This window comes from Lagenorhynchus albirostris, chromosome 2 (genome assembly GCF_949774975.1).
Source record: "Lagenorhynchus albirostris chromosome 2, mLagAlb1.1, whole genome shotgun sequence".
Classification (NCBI taxonomy): domain Eukaryota; kingdom Metazoa; phylum Chordata; class Mammalia; order Artiodactyla; family Delphinidae; genus Lagenorhynchus; species Lagenorhynchus albirostris.
In genome coordinates, this window is record NC_083096.1 from 61,028,726 (window position 1) to 61,044,932 (window position 16,207).

At 38.5% G+C, this 16,207-nt stretch overlaps 1 protein-coding gene across 9 annotated transcripts in view; it reads right to left on the reverse strand.

Annotated features, from left to right (window-relative positions):
- Window positions 1-16,156, reverse strand: part of DCAF6 (DDB1 and CUL4 associated factor 6) — a 173,014-nt gene extending 156,858 nt beyond the window's left edge. For 3 of the 9 annotated variants that reach the window (XM_060133776.1, XM_060133785.1, XM_060133747.1), the window contains exon 1: window positions 15,825-16,155. In XM_060133776.1, coding sequence (XP_059989759.1) covers window positions 15,825-15,921 — 97 coding nt within the window. In that variant the 5' untranslated portion in view covers window positions 15,922-16,155. Of the gene's footprint in view, window positions 1-15,824 lie in introns of all 9 variants that reach the window. The other 6 variants (XM_060133820.1, XM_060133803.1, XM_060133757.1 and 3 more) reach the window with 3 other exon arrangements.
- Window positions 16,157-16,207: the final 51 nt, after the last annotated feature.

Genomic DNA, 16,207 nt, shown 5'->3' on the forward strand with positions numbered 1-16,207 from the left:
TGGGTTCAGGCCTGTCCTTCCTATCCCCAATTTACCATCATCCTTTCCCAACTGTCTGTCCTGAGGATGTCAAGCCCCAGCAAAAGACATGAAGAAAACAACTTTACAGAGACAGTTTAATGAGTTCCCACAACTACACAAAGTCAAATGCCAGTAACACATCTTTGTGTGTATGTTTGTATATCTCCTAGTAATTCTGCTTCTTTGATTGAACTCATTCATGACTAACATTTTCAGCAAACTAGCAACAGAGGGAAACTTCCTCAATCTGGTAATAAGCACCAATAAAAGACCTAAAATATATCATATTTCATGGTGAAAGACTGAATGCTTCTCACTTAAAATCAGGACAATACAAGGAAGTCCACTCTCTCCACTATTATTAAACACAGTCCTGGAAGTTTTAGACATTGGAATAATGTTAAGGAAAAAAAAAAAGACACATAACTTGGAAAGGAAGAAATAACACAGTCCCTATTGAAAGATGACATGATTTTCCACATAGAAAATCTCCTGTAATATACCCAGAAACCTCTGAGAATTAATAAGTAAGTTTTGCAAGATCACCGCATATGAGATCAACACACAAAAAAAATCACACTGTTACATACTAACAATGAATGGGTAGAAGTTGAACTTAAACACAATACATTTGGGCTTCCCTGGTGGCACAGTGGTTAAGAATCCGCCTGCCAATACAGGGGACATGGGTTTGAGCCCTGGTCCGGGAAGATCCCATATGCCGTGGAGCAACTAAGCCCATGCGCCACAACTGTTCAGCCTGCGCTATAGAGCCTGCGAGCCACATTACTGAAGCCAACACGCCTAGAGACTGTGCTCTGCAACAAGAGAAGCCACCACAATGAGAAGCCCGCGCACCACAACGAAGAGTACCCCCCACTCGCCGCAATTGGAGAAAGTCCGAGCGCAGCAACAAAGACCCAACTCAGCCATAAATAAATAAATAGATTTATTAAAAAAATACATTAATAATTGCTCAGAAGAAAATTAAACATTTGGACATAAATATAACAAAATATGCTGAAGATGTGTATCTTGATAATTATAAAATGCTGATGAAAGAAACCAAAGAGCTAAATAACTGGAGTGATGTACTGTGTTTATGGATCAGAAGACTCAACATAGTAAAGATGTCAGTCCTTCCCAAACTGATATGTGAGTCCAATGCAATTCCTATCAAAATCCCAGCAAGGTATTTTGGAGATAAGGACAACCTTACTCTAAAACTCATATAAAAAGGCAAAAGACAGAGAAGAGCTAAAACAATTTTGAAAAAGAATTATTGAGGGGAGAAAACGTCACTCAACTTGATGTAAAAACTTACTATATAGCTACAGTAAGCAAAACAGTATGGTATTTACAAAGGGACAGATACACAGATCAATGCAAGAGAATAGAGAACACCGATTAGATACACATAAATGTGCCCAACTGATTTTTAATAAAGGTGCAAAAGCAATTCCATGGAGAAAATACTGACTTTTAAACAAATGGTGCTAGGGCAAGTGGACATTCATAAGCACAAAAATGAACTTCACAGTAAATCACATACCTCATACAAAAATTAACACAAAATGGACTCTGGACTTAAACGTAAAAATATAAGACTATAAAACTTCAGGGAAAAAACATAGGAGGTAATCTCCAGGACCTAGGGTTAAGTTAAGAGTGTTTAGACATCAGACCAAAAGCATAATCCATAAAAGAAAAAAACTGATAAACTGAACCTCTCCAAAGTTAAAAACCTTTACTCTGCAAAAGACTCTATGAAAAGAAGAAAAAGACAAACTACACACTGGGAGAATGTATTTGCAAACTGCATATCTGACGAATGACTAATACCTAAACTATATAAATAAGTCTCAAAAAACAACAGTGAAAAAACAACAGTGAGAGACATGAAAATACACCCCACTGAAAATATAAAGATGGCAGGACCCCTCCGAGCACCAACAACCAGCTGCGTTGGGACCTGGCCTTACCTGCCAGCTGGCCAGTATCAGCCCAGGACTCCTGCACTGCACAGCCAGCCATACCAGGACCTGGCCCCAGCCACAAGCAGCTGGAAGCCTCTGCACTATGCAGGGCCCCACAGCCAAGTGGGCTGGGAGCCAGCCCCATGTACCAGAGTGCCACAGCAATCAGCCCCACCACAACAAAAGGGCCCACATAGCCCACACAGGGGGCACCCCTAGGTCATATGACTCCGGTGACCTGAGGGGAGTGTACTTATCCCACAAGCTGCATGGCACGGCCAAAAAAAAAGAAGATATAACAATTGTAAATATATCTGCACCTAACATAGGAGCACATAAATACATAAACCAAATATTAACAAACATAAAGAAATTGACAGTAACATAATACTACTAGGGGACTTTAACACTCCACTTACATCAATGGATAGATCATCCAGACAGAAAATCAATAAGGAAACACTAACTTTAAACAACATATCAGGGACTTCCCTAGTAGTCCAGTGGTTAAGAATCCGCCTCCCAATACAGGGGACGCAGGTTCAATCCCTGGTTGGGGAACTAATATCCCACATGCCAAGAGGCAACTAAGCCTGCACTCTCTAGACCCATACACCACAACTAGAGAGCTCACATGCCACAGCTACTGAGCCCACATGCTATGGGGCCCACGTGCCACAACTAGAGATCCCCACGTGCCACAACTACTGAGCCCACGCACTCTAGAGCTCACACGCTCTAGAGCCCACACGCCACAACAAAAGATCCCGCATTCCACAACTAAGACCCAATGCAGCCAAATAAATAAATAAATAAATAAACATTTTACAAAATGGTTAAATGTTCTGTGTATCTTACCTCAGTTAATTAAAAAAAAAATCAAATCAGACGAACTTAATAGATACAGAAAGAACGTTCCATTAAAAAGCAACAGAATACACATCCTTCTCAAGTACACATGGAACATCTCAAGGATAGAGCACAAGCTGGACCACAAAGCAAGTCTCAATAAATCTTCTTAAGACTGAAATCATACCAAACATCTTTTCTGACCATAACACTATGAGCCTAGAAATCAACTATAAAGAGAAACTGCAGACACAAAAAACACATGGAGGCTAAACAACATGCTACTAAACAACCAATGGATCACTGATGAAATCAAAGAGAAAATCCAAAAATACCTGGAAACAAATGAAAATGGAAACACACTGATCCAAAAATCTATGGGACTTAGCACAAGCAGTTCTAAGAGAGAAGTTTATAGCAATACAAGCCTAGCTCAGGAAACAAGAAAAATCTCAAACAACCTAACTTTACACCTAAAGCTACTAGAAAAATAACAAACAAAACCCACAGTTAGCAGAAGGGGAGAAATAATAAACAGCAAAATAAGTGAAATAAAAACTAAAAGATCAATAGAAAAGACCAATGAAACTAAGAGCTGGTTCTTTGAAAAGATAGACCAAATTGATAAACCTTTAGCTACACACATCAAGAAACAAAGAGAGGGCCCAAATCAACAAATCAATAAAATCAGAAATGAAAAAGGAGAAATACAAAGGATCATAAGAAATTACTATGAAAAACTATGCACCAATAAAACGGACAACCTAAAAGAAACCGACAATCTCCTAGAAATGTACAATCTCCCAAGACTGAATCAGGAAAAAACAGAAAACTTGAACAGACCAATTACCAGTAATGAAATTGAGTCAATAACCAAAAGTATAAGCAAAAGTCCAGGACCAGACAGCCTCACAGGTAAATTCTACCATTTAAAGAACAGCTAATACCTATCCTCAAACTATTCAAAAAAACTAAAGAGGAAGGACTTCTGAACCCATTCTATAAAGCCAGCAGCACCCTGATACCAAAAAAAAAAAAAAAAAAAGATCACAAAAAAAGGAAATTACAGGTGAGTATCACTGATGAACACACATGCAAAAATCCTCAACAAAATACTAGCAAATCATTAATTCAACAATACATTATATGGATCATACACCATATTCAAATGGGATTTATCCCAAGAATGCAAGGATGATTCAATATCTGCAAATCAATCAGTGTGATACACCATATTAACAAATTGAAGAATAAAAATCATATGATCATGTGATCATCTCCATAGATGCAGAAAAAGCTTTTGACAAAATTCAATATTCATTTATGATAAAAATCCTCAACAAAGTAGGTATAAAGAGAACACACCTCCACATAATAAAGGTCCACTTTACTGACAAGTCCACAGCTAACATCACACTCAACAGTGAAAAGTTGAAAGCATTTTCCCTAAAATCAGGAATGAGACAAGAATGCCCACTCTTGGTACTTTTATTCGACATAGTACTGGATGTCCCAGACACAGCAATGAGACAAGAAAAAGAAATAAAAGGAATCCAAATTGGAAAGGAAGAAGTAAAACTGTCACTGTTTGCAGATAACCTGATACTACATATGGAAATTCCTAAAGATACACCAAAACACTATTAGAATGAATGAATTCAATAGTTACAGATACAAAATCAATACACAGAAATCTCTTGTTTCTATGCAGTAACAATAAACCACCAGAAGAAGAAATTAAGCAAAAAATCCCATTTACAATTGCACCAAAATGAATAAAACACTTAGGAATAAATCTAACCAAGGAGGTAAAAGACTCAGAAAACTATAAAACACCGATAAAAGAAATTGATGATGACAAAATTGGAAAGATATACTGAGTTTGTGGATTGGAAGAATTAATATTGTTAAAATGTTTACACTATCCAAGGCAAGCTATAGATTCAATGCAATTCCTATCAAAATACCAATGGCATTTTTCATAGAACTAGAATAGATCATTCTACAATTTCTATGGAAACACAAAATACCCCAAATAACCAAAACAATCTTTAGTAAGAACAAAGCTGGAGGTATCACACTCCTTGATTTCAAACTATACTACAAGCTAAAGCAAATAAATAGTATGGTACTGCCACAAAAACAGACACACAGATCAGCGGAACAAAATAGAAAACATAGAAATGAACCCACACGTACATCGTCAATCAATCTACGACAAAGGAGGCAAGAATACAGAATGAAGGGAAAGATAGCCACTTCAATAAATGGTGTTGGGAAAACTGGAAAGCTACATGCAAAAGTATCAAACTGAACAAACTTTCTCACATCATATACAAAAATTCAAAATGAATTAAAGACTTAAATGTGAGACCTGAAACCATAAAACTTCTAGAAGAAAATATAGGCAGTATGCTCTTTGACCTCAGTCTAAGTAATATTTTTTTTATATGTCTCCTCAGCAAGGGAAACAAAAGCAAAAATAAACAAATGGGAGTACATGAAACTAAAAAGCTTTCTGCACAGTAAAGGAAACTATCTACAAGACTAACAGACCACCAATTGAATGTTAGCAGATTTTTGCAAACTATATTTCATAAGGGGTTAATATCCAAGATACACCAAGAACTCATATGATGCAATATCAAAACAAAACCCGAGGGACTTCCCCTGTGGTGCAGTGGTTAAGAATCCACCTGCCAGTGCGGGGGACATGGGTTCGATCCCTCGTCCGGGAAGATCCCACATGCTGCTGAGCAGCTAGGTCCATGCGCCACAACTACTGAGCCTGTGCTCTAGAGTCCGCGAGCCACAACTACTGAACCTGCGTGCCACAACTACTGAAGCCCATGCACCTGGAGCCCATGATCTGCAATGAGAAGCCACTGCAATGAGAAGCCCATGCGCCGCAATGAAGAGTAGCCCCCACTCGCTGCAACTAGAGAAAGCGCGCGCAGAGCAACGAAGACCCGATGCAGCCAATTAACTAATTAATGAATTAATTTAAAACCCAATTATAAAATGGGCAGAAGACCTGAACAGACATTTTTGCAAGGAAGACATACAGATGGCCAATGTGCACATGAAAAAATGCTCAACATCCCTAAATATCACGGAAATGCAAATCAAAACCACAATGAGATATCACCTCACACCTGTCAGAAAGGCTATTATCAAAAAAACAACAAATAACAAGTGTGGGAGAGGATGTGAAGGAAAGGAAACTCTCATGCACTGCTGGTGGGAATGCAAATTGGTACAGTCACTATGGAAAACAGTATGGAGGTTCCTCAAAAAACTAAAAAGACAACTACTGTACTATCCAGCGATTCCGCTTCTAGGTAATTTCCAGAAGAAAACAAAAGCATTAATTCAAAACAATATATGCGCCCCTATGTTCATTGTAGCATTATTTACAGTAGCCAAGATGTAGAAGCAACCTAACTGTCCATCAAAAGATGAATGGATAAAAAAGATGTGGTGCATATATATGTAATGGAATACTACTCAGCCATGAAAAGGATGAAATCTTGCCATTTACAACAACGTGGATGGACCCGGAGGATATTACGTTAAGTGAAGTAAGTCAGAGAGAGAAACACAAATATCATATGATTTCACTTACATGTGAAATCTTAAAAACAAAACAAATGAGCAAACGTAACAGAACAGAAACAGACTCATAGATACAGAGAACAAACAAAACAAATGAACAAAAGTAACAGAACAGGGGCTTCCCTGGTGGCGCAGTGGTTGAAAGTCCGCCTGCCGAAGTAGGGGACACGGGTTCGTGCCCCGGTCTGGGAAGATCCCACATGCCGTGGAGCGGCTGGGCCCGGGAGCCATGGCCGCTGAGCCTGCGCGTCAGGAGCCTGTGCTCCGCAACGGGAAAGGCCACAACAGTGAGAGGCCCGCGTACCGCAAAAAAAAAAAAAAAAAAAAAAAAGTAACAGAACAGAAACAGACTCATAGATACAAACAGGCGGTTGCCTAAAGGGAGGAGGTTGGGGGGAATAGTTGAAGGAGATTAAGAGGTACAAACTTCCAATTACAAAATAAATGAGTCACATCAATGAAATGTACAGCATAGGAAATACACTCAATAATATTGTAATAACTTTGTATGGTGACAGTAACTATACTGATCATGGTGATTATTTCGTAGTGTACAGAAATATCGAATCACGATGTTGAGCACCTGGAACTAAATTAAATACTTCAATTAAAAATTGATACTTCAGGGCTTCCCTGGTGGCACAGTGGTTGAGAGTCCACCTGCCGATGCAGGGGATGCGGGTTCGTGCCCCCGTCCGGGAGGATCCCACATGCCACGGAGCGGCTGGGCCCGTGAGCCATGGCCGCTGGGCCTGTGCATCCGGAGCCTGTGCTCCGCAACGGCAGAGGCCACAACAGTGAGAGGCCCGCATACCGCAAAAAAAAAAAAAAAAACAGTGGCAACACTAAATGCTGATGATGATGCAGAGAAACTGGATTACTCATTCGTGGCTGATGGGAACATAAAACGGTTCAGCCATACTGGAAAAAGGTATGGCAGTTTCTTACAAAAGTAAACAATGTGCTTATCATATAGTGCAGTAATTACAATTCTTGGACACTTATCCCAGAGATGAAAATCTATGTTCATACAAAAACCTGTATATGGATGTTCGTAACAGCTCTCTATTTAATAGTCAAAACTGGAAACAATACAAATATCTTCAACAAATGAACGATTAGTTATATATCGATATCATGAAATACTAATCAACAATACAAAGAAATAAACTATTGTACACACAACCTGGATGAATCTTAAGGGAATTATGCAGAGTGAAAAAAGCCAATCTCAAAAGTTTACATGCTGTTATTTAGAACATTACATACATGTTATTTATGTAACATTCTTGAAATGACAAAATTATAGAAAGGGAGAACAGATTAGTAGTTACCAGGGGTTAGCTGTTGGGAGGGAAGGAGGTAGCTGTGGCCAAAAATGGGATCACAAAGGACTATTGTGATGAAACTGTTCTGTACCTTAAATAAGGTGGTAACCACTTTAATCTATTAACATTAATTAACATTAATTTATTAAAATTATTAGAGAAATGCAAATCAAAACTACAATGAGGTATCACCTCACACCGGTCAGAATGGCCATTATCAAAAAATCTAGAAACAATAAATGCTGGAAAGGGTGTGGTGAAAAGGGCACCCTCCTCCACTGTTGGTGGGAATGTAAATTGATACACCACTATGCAGAACAGTATGGAGGTTCCTTAAAACACAAAAAATAGAAAGCAATCCCACTACTTGGCATATACCCTGAGAAAACCATAATTCAAAGAGTCACGTACCACAATGTTCACTGCAGCACTATTTACAATAGTCAGGACACGGAAGCAACCTAAATGTCCATTGACAGATGAATGGATAAAGAAGATGTGGCACATATTTACAATCGAATATTACTCAGCCATAAAAGGAACAAAATTGAGTTATTTGTAGTGAGGTGGATAGACCTAGAGTCTGTCATACAGAGTAAAGTCAGAAAGAGAAAAACAAATACCATATACTGACACATATATATGGAATCTAAAAAAAAAAGGTACTGATGAACCTGGTGGCAGGGCAGAAATAAAGACATAGACATAGAGAATGGACGTGAGGACATGGTGGGGGAGGGGGAAGCTGGGGTGAAGTGAGAGTAGCATCGACGTATATACACTACCAAATGTAAAACAGATAGCTAGTGGGAAGCAGCAGCATAACACAGGGAGATCAGCTCCGTGCTTTGCGAAGACCTAGAGGGGTGGGATAGAGAGGGTGGGAGGGAGGCTCAAGAGGGAGGGAATATGGGGATATGCATACGGCTGATTCACTCTGTTGTACAACAGAAATTAACACAGCATTGTGAAGCAATTATACTCCAATAAAGATGTATTAAAAAATAATAAAATAAAATTTTTTAAAAAAAATAAAAACTAAAATCAGTGCTAAAATTGCATGGAACTAAATACACACATGCAAAAGTGCATGTAAAACTGGGGAAATATGAATAAGATTCATAGATCTATCTATGTCAGTTTCCTAATTGTGATATATTAATATAGTTGTACAAGATACTACCATTGGGAAATTGATTGAGGGTATATGAGATCTCTTTGTATTATTTCTAACAACTGCACATGCATCTACACTTATCTCTAAATTAAAAGTTAAAGTACTAAACAAAACAAAACCTTCCCACAAAGAAAACTCCAAGCTCAGATGGCTTCAATGATGAAATCTATCGAACATTTAAGGAAAAGGTAATTTCAAGTCTACACAAACTCCTCAGAAAAAGAGAAGAACACTTCCAACACATTTATGAGGCCAGCATAATCCTGATACGAAAAACAGGCAAAAATATAACAACTGTGAGCTAATATCCTTAAAGAACAAAAACACAAAATTCTTACCAAAAGTGAAGCCAGCAATATATAAAGGACAATTTATCATAACCAAGTAGGATTTGGCCCAGGAATTGAATGTTGGTTCAACATTCAAAAATCAATCAATATGTTAACATAATCTATGAAACAGAAATCATATCATCAATTCAACAGATGCAGAATAAACCCTGACAAAATTCAACAGCTAGTCATGATAAACACTCTCAGCAATTTAAGAGTAGAAGGGGATTTCTTCAATGGGTATCTACAAAAACCTACAGTCAACAACATATTTAATAGTTAAAGACTGAATGCTTTCCAGGATGAGGAATAAGGCAACAATGTCCACTCTTACTACTTCCTTTCAAGATTCTACTGGAGTCCTGGTCAATGCAATTAAGCAAGAAAATTGAAAACGGAAGAAAAAAACAACATAGGTAAAAAAGGAAGAAATCTTGTTTTTTGGTTATTTTGGTTTTTCTTTTTTTGGTCACACCACGCTGCTTGTGGGATCGTAGTACCCCAACCAGGGATTGAATCTGGTCCCTCTGGGCAGTGAGAGCACCAAGTCCTAATCACTGTACCACCAGGGAATTCCCAGGAAGAATCTTAATATGCAGTGACATAATCAACTACATAAAATCCAAAAAAGCCTGCAAAAAAAAAAATTTTATAAGAACTAATGAGTAGGGCTTCCCTGGTGGCACAGTGGTTAAGAATCCACCTGCCAGTGCAGGGGTCACAGGTTCAAGCCCTAGTCCGGGGAAGATTCCACATGCCCTGGAGCAACAAAGCCCGTGCGACACAACTACTGAGCCTGCACTCTAGGGCCCACAAGCCACAACTACTGAAGCCCGTCCACCTAGAGACCGTGCTCTGTAACAAGAGAAGCCACTGCAATGAGAAGCCTGCACACCACAACGAAGAGTAGCCCCTGCTCGCCGCAACTAGAGGAAAGCCTGTACGCAACAACGAAGATCCAACGCAGCCAGAAATTAATTTTTTTAAGAAAGAACTAATGAGTAGGTTGAGTAAAGTTGCACGATATAAAGCCAATTTTAAAAAATTTTATTTCTATATATGCACAATGAATAATTTGATATTACTTATAAACTTATAAAATACTATCTAAAATAGTATAAAAACATTAAATATATAGGAATAAATAGAGCAAATATATATATAGGATCTGTACACTGAAAAATATATAACATTGCTGAAAGAAATGAAGGAACAACAAAATAAATGGAGAGAAAAGCCACCATTATGAATTGGAAGATTCCATTCTGTAAAGACTACAATTCTCCTCAAATAAGGTACAGATTCAACACAGTATCAATCAAAACCCCAGCAGTCCTTTTTATAGAAATTGACAAGCTGATTCTGAAATTTAAAAAATGAAAAGGACTCAGAATAGCCAATTTTGAAAAAAAGAACCAAGTACAAAATATCACACTAGCTGATTTCAACACTCACTATAAAGACCGAAAGTAATGGCATAAAGGCAGACACCTAGATCAATGGAATGTGGTAGAGAAATTGACTTACACAAACTGGGAGAAAATATCTGCAAAATATATATCTGATTAAGGACTTGTATCAAGAATATATAAAGAATTTTTACAATATTAAGAAGGTAAATCTGAATATTTAACCAAAGTATAAGAATGGCAAATAAACCATGAAAATATACTCAAAATCATTAATCATTAGGATTAAATCAAATGCAAATTAAAACAATAGTGATATTATACCTACATTATCAACTAGAAAAGCTAAAATTAGGAAGATTCATAATGCCAAGTATGGATGAGAACGTGGAACAACTAAAACTCTCAAACACTGCTGATGGGAATGCAGTATGGTACAACTGTTTTGAAAAAGTTTCTTATGAAGTTAAACACACTTATTATACAACTCGGCAATCCCATTGCAAGTATTACTCAAGAAATGAGGATTTGGGAATTCCCTCGCAGTTCAGGGGTTAGGAATCCGGGCTTTCACTACCGAGGAGGGCCTGGGTTCAATCCCTGGTCAGGAAACTAAGAACCAGCAAGCCGTGAGGCATGGCAAAAAAAAAAAGTGAGGATCTAAAAGTGTTGTACTGTATTTTTGCCAAAGTATAAAAGTTTTGTTATTTATATCTTCTTTATTTGCCATCAGTGCTATTCAAAAAACATTTTTTTTAGTCTACTACAACTACTTGGGAAACACACCCACCCTAACTTTGAAGTCAGTAACATTCAATTATAATTATTAAAAAAACACACCACTTAGAATAGCTTTGTGAACCTCAAGCCAACACTCATTAGTGGATATTCTACTGGGTCAACACCAACATTTTTAACAACACGATATGGAACAGAAAAAAGAATGCACCACACCTAGTAAGGGTAAATGTCATTTGGGGAATCTTTTATTTTAGTTATGTGTATCACAAGTTAACATGTAAATGTATTTTTACTGTGGATCAGGGTCAAAACATTTGAAAAACACTGACATAAAACATACCTGAAATATAAATTTTGTGCTACCAGAAGCTCCTATCCCTTTTAAGCACTTTCATCCTATACCAGGTAGGAATGAAATCTACAGTAGAGCTATTCAATTGTCTGCTGTTGTTATGATTGATAACAGGCATTTGGTGGCCTAATCTTCAGGAATTAACAGCATATTCTATTACAAATATTTGTCATATTTAACTGTCATTATTAACTATTAAAATCAGACCTTTTTTAGCTTTCATTGAAATTTTAAGACTAAAGAAACAAAATACAAATACTTCACTAACTTTTCCCCAGTAGTTAACAAGGAGGAAAAACTCAGAATTTTCTGACCCTCATAAAATATGTTTTAACCCGGCAACACTTTATGAAGAACTTGGTAAGTCTGAATATAGATGTATTCAAGATACGCTAAAGACTAATCTAAATGCAAAATTATCCATTTCAGTACATACTGACCCTAACGATATTCAAAGGACACAGACTTCCTAATCGCCTGAACAAAAAGAGATTTCAATCTCCACTATAAGGCTGTCACTGGCTTAGTGGTATAGTCTGAATGTTCATGTCCCCCCATCACGCCACCCGGACCAATTCCTCTGCTGAAATCCTAATTAGGAGGTGGGAATCTTCGGGAGGTGATTAGGCTTGGATTAGTGCCCTTATAAAAAAGATCCCAGGGAATTAGCTCACTTCTTCTGCCTTGTGAGGTTATGGTGAAAAGATGGCTATGAATCAGGAAGCAGGCCCTCACCAGACTCAGAACCTGACCATGTGAGCACCCTTATCTCAGGCTTCCAGCCTCCAAAACTTTGAAAAATAAATTTATGTTGTTCAAAAGCCACCCAGTTTATGGTATTTTGTTACAGCATCCCAAGTTGACCAAAACACTGCCTAATCATAACTTAAACACTTCGTATTAAACATATAATACATTAAGGCAAACAACTCCCTTGAAAATTTCCCTTAAATTGCTTTTTGTTAGTCAATTACTGTCTTTAATTTAGAAGGGTTAGAAAGTGTAAATTCAAATTGTACGCAAGCCTGTCTAAAATGAGAGAAATAGGAAGAGAAAGAAGAAATGTACAGATAATTTCTTTTATAAGTAATGTTTATCTCTATAAAACTATAATGAAATATGTATGGCTAATAAATTATTATAACAATCACTGAGTTCCAAAAGCACTACTCTATAACTAGTATACGGTATCTTAAGAAACATTTAGACGTACAGGTGTCTCTGACTCTGGACTTTGACAACTGCTCTTTAAAAAAATAAATCCTCCATTGAAATTTAGATCGGGCTCATAAAGATTACAATCCCTGGCCTAGCCTCTGAGTTCATGCTAGACAAAACACTTCATTGGTTCAGGTGAATCTTGTGAATTTGTGGGCTATAAGTAAACATATACATCTTCTTCTAAATAATACATGACAAATTATCTTTATTCTCACAATATAAAAGGATGTTTTGTGAACTTCAATTTTTTTTGATGGGAGGAAGAGAAAATTAACCAAATTTAAATAAAATCACCTGTAAAACATGAATACTACTATTGAAAAGGCACATGCTATGGTTAATTTGAAATACACATTACAAGAAAAATCTGTCAATTGCTTCTATCCCAATTTTACTGTTATTCAGAAGTAATTCATTATTAGAAATACAAATAATGGAGATAAATTAGAAAAATATTTAACCTACAGTACTATAGATAAACAATCAAAATGTTTAAATATTGAAGTTCCCCCCCCCGAAAAAATCTACTTACCTTTTAAAACACTTGGACTTCTTAAAAAGAAGACTTTATAAGAGTACTTCAAAATATCATTTTTTTTAAATCTCATTAATTCAGGCAATACCAATGTGGACTTTGCTGTTTCCTGCTAAGCCAAGATTAGCACTGGAGTGTGAAAGAGATGGATAAACTAAAGGTGTAAAGAAAGTCTCCTAAGGCTAAGAAATTACTCAAGCTATTTTTGAATATTTAAAAAAAAACACTTTTAAAGGATGTGCTAATTATAAAGTATATATTACTACCACATTTAAAATATTATGTAAGATATGGAATTTCCTGCATGAATATACATATATTTGAAAATCTATAATTTCGACTTTCTACTAAAGACAGTGGACTCTTACTCTTCAATTCTCCTCCACCCAACACACGAACTCCACTCCCATTATGGAGCTAGAAGAGGAAGGGAAAAAGAAAATGTATGGTTTTATATTTTAATTGACTCTATCATAGATACAGCTGAAGTAACTGAACCAGCAGAAAACATTAATACATAAACCTACATATAAGTACTACTTATTTAAATGCTCCAACTAATAGAGATAAAAGACCACATATAAATTCATTGGTGTAGAACACAAGTTTTTTTTATTAAGCTAAAGTTAAGTTCTTTCTCAGCAAGTATTAAAAGAAATATTGCACATCTTTTAGGTTAATGGTTTAAAAAGCACTCTCTATTGATATTAAATTTTAAAATGATTAATCACCACTCCAGGTACTTATCCTAGAACAAATGCACAAAAAGCATGTGCAAGGAGGTTCACTGTAGTGCTGTTAGTAACAGCAAACGTCCAAAAAAAGAAGAAAGGCTGAGTCGACGATGATACCTTCATACTGTTAAATACTCTGCAATAGTTTAAAAGACTGTATAGATCTATTTTTACTGCCATGCAAAGATCTCCAAGATGTTATGTAAAAAAAAAAAAAGTTGCAAAACAGTTGTTTACAGTATGACACCATATATTCAGGTCACACACACACTCCTACAGCATTTCTATATGTACACATGTGCTTGTAAGAATTCAAAGAAAAAGGTCTGGAAGAATACTCAGGAAACAGAGAACACTGTTACCTCTCAAAGAGTGTGTGTGTGAAACTGGAATGGGAGAAATCACAAGGATTTGTGCTTCATTCTTATTTTTTACAAGGACAATGTATTCATGTCACTTGGGACACTAAAAAACAGGAGCAAGGGGAAAAAAATGCCTGCTAACTTCTCTCAAATAACTCACAAACCAGAACTGTTAGGTGTAGCGAAATTTCATTTTCTTTTATTGATTTTAAGTCAAAACCAAATGACATCAACAAATACCTAGCAAAAAGTAACAAAATTGCAAAGAAAAAAATTTTAGTGATGTTGTCTTATCTTCAAATTAAAAAAAAAGAAAAGAAAAAGAAGAAAGAGTAATGAAAAGATTGCAGAGGAAGGAAGAAAAAAGACCCCTACTAAATCCGTCCACTTTTAGCTCAGGCGTGACCCAGAATCCTCACAAATCCACTTTACGCAAAACGAAAAGAACTGGACTACCGTTCCCCCAAGTATCGAAGGTTGTTTTTAGAAAGCTTAACTAAGTAACAGTAAATGCCAAGTGTGTTTCACAGGGGTGGGAATGGGAACGTGAAACCCTACACCTCCTTAAAGCGGTCGAAACCACCGAACAGCAGAGTCCAACTGGGAAAGCGCGCGGGGGTGGGGAGAGCTCAGCTATCACTTTCAGGTTTTGGCTCGGAGCCGCACAACAGTTTACACCGAGTCTGTTTGGAGCGTGGAGTCCCCGAGGGTGGTCAGCGCGTCGCCACGGACACCTAAGCCCTCCCGAGACTTTAGGGGAGGGGCGGTCAACACAAACTTAGGTCCTTCGGCTGAGCGAGGAGAGCGCTGGAGAAGAGCAAAAGCGCCAACTTTTGCTCTAAACGCGGCAGCTCGGGGAGGTTCGACAAGTCTTCTCCCGAGTCCCACTCCAGAAGCGACCCCAACACCTTTCTCGGCCAGTACCGTCTGCCCCCTGTCCGGCCCCCCGAAGGAAAACCCAGTAAGGGCGGCGGCTGGCAGCATGAAAGGGGGACTTAGCTATTGGAGGACACGGGCATGGGATCCGTCCGCCAAGGTCCACCCAGCACCTCGGCGTCTCCGGGGCGTCCCTGCCCAGGCGCTGTCCCACCTCCAATAGCCCCAGCGGCGTGGCCCCCTCCCCCACCTCTGGGCGGCGACCTCAGCGCCTCCGCCCCAGGGCCCCCGCTCACCCAGGTAGCGGCTCCGCAGCCGGGACGGGTCCTCCAGCCCGAGGGACCTTTTCCTCACGTCCCACAACAGGTGTGGGCAACAGCCACCTCGAGACATGGCTCCGCCGGGCCGGGGGAGGAGAGGAGACCACCGCGTGGGGGAGGGGAAAGGAGGGAGGGGACACGCGGATCAACACCCGAGCCGCACCAGCACCATCCGCGCGCCGGGCCTCGCGGTAGCAGCGAGTTAGATGGCGGTGGCAGCGGCAGCGCCTTCGCCCCCGAAGCCCGGCCGCACCCGGGCCTGAGCTCGCCTCATACTCTCCTGCTCAAGACTACCCAGAACATCCAGAGATCAGCAACTGTTCCCTCCCTCAGCACCCCCTCCTACAGGAGGAGGTGGA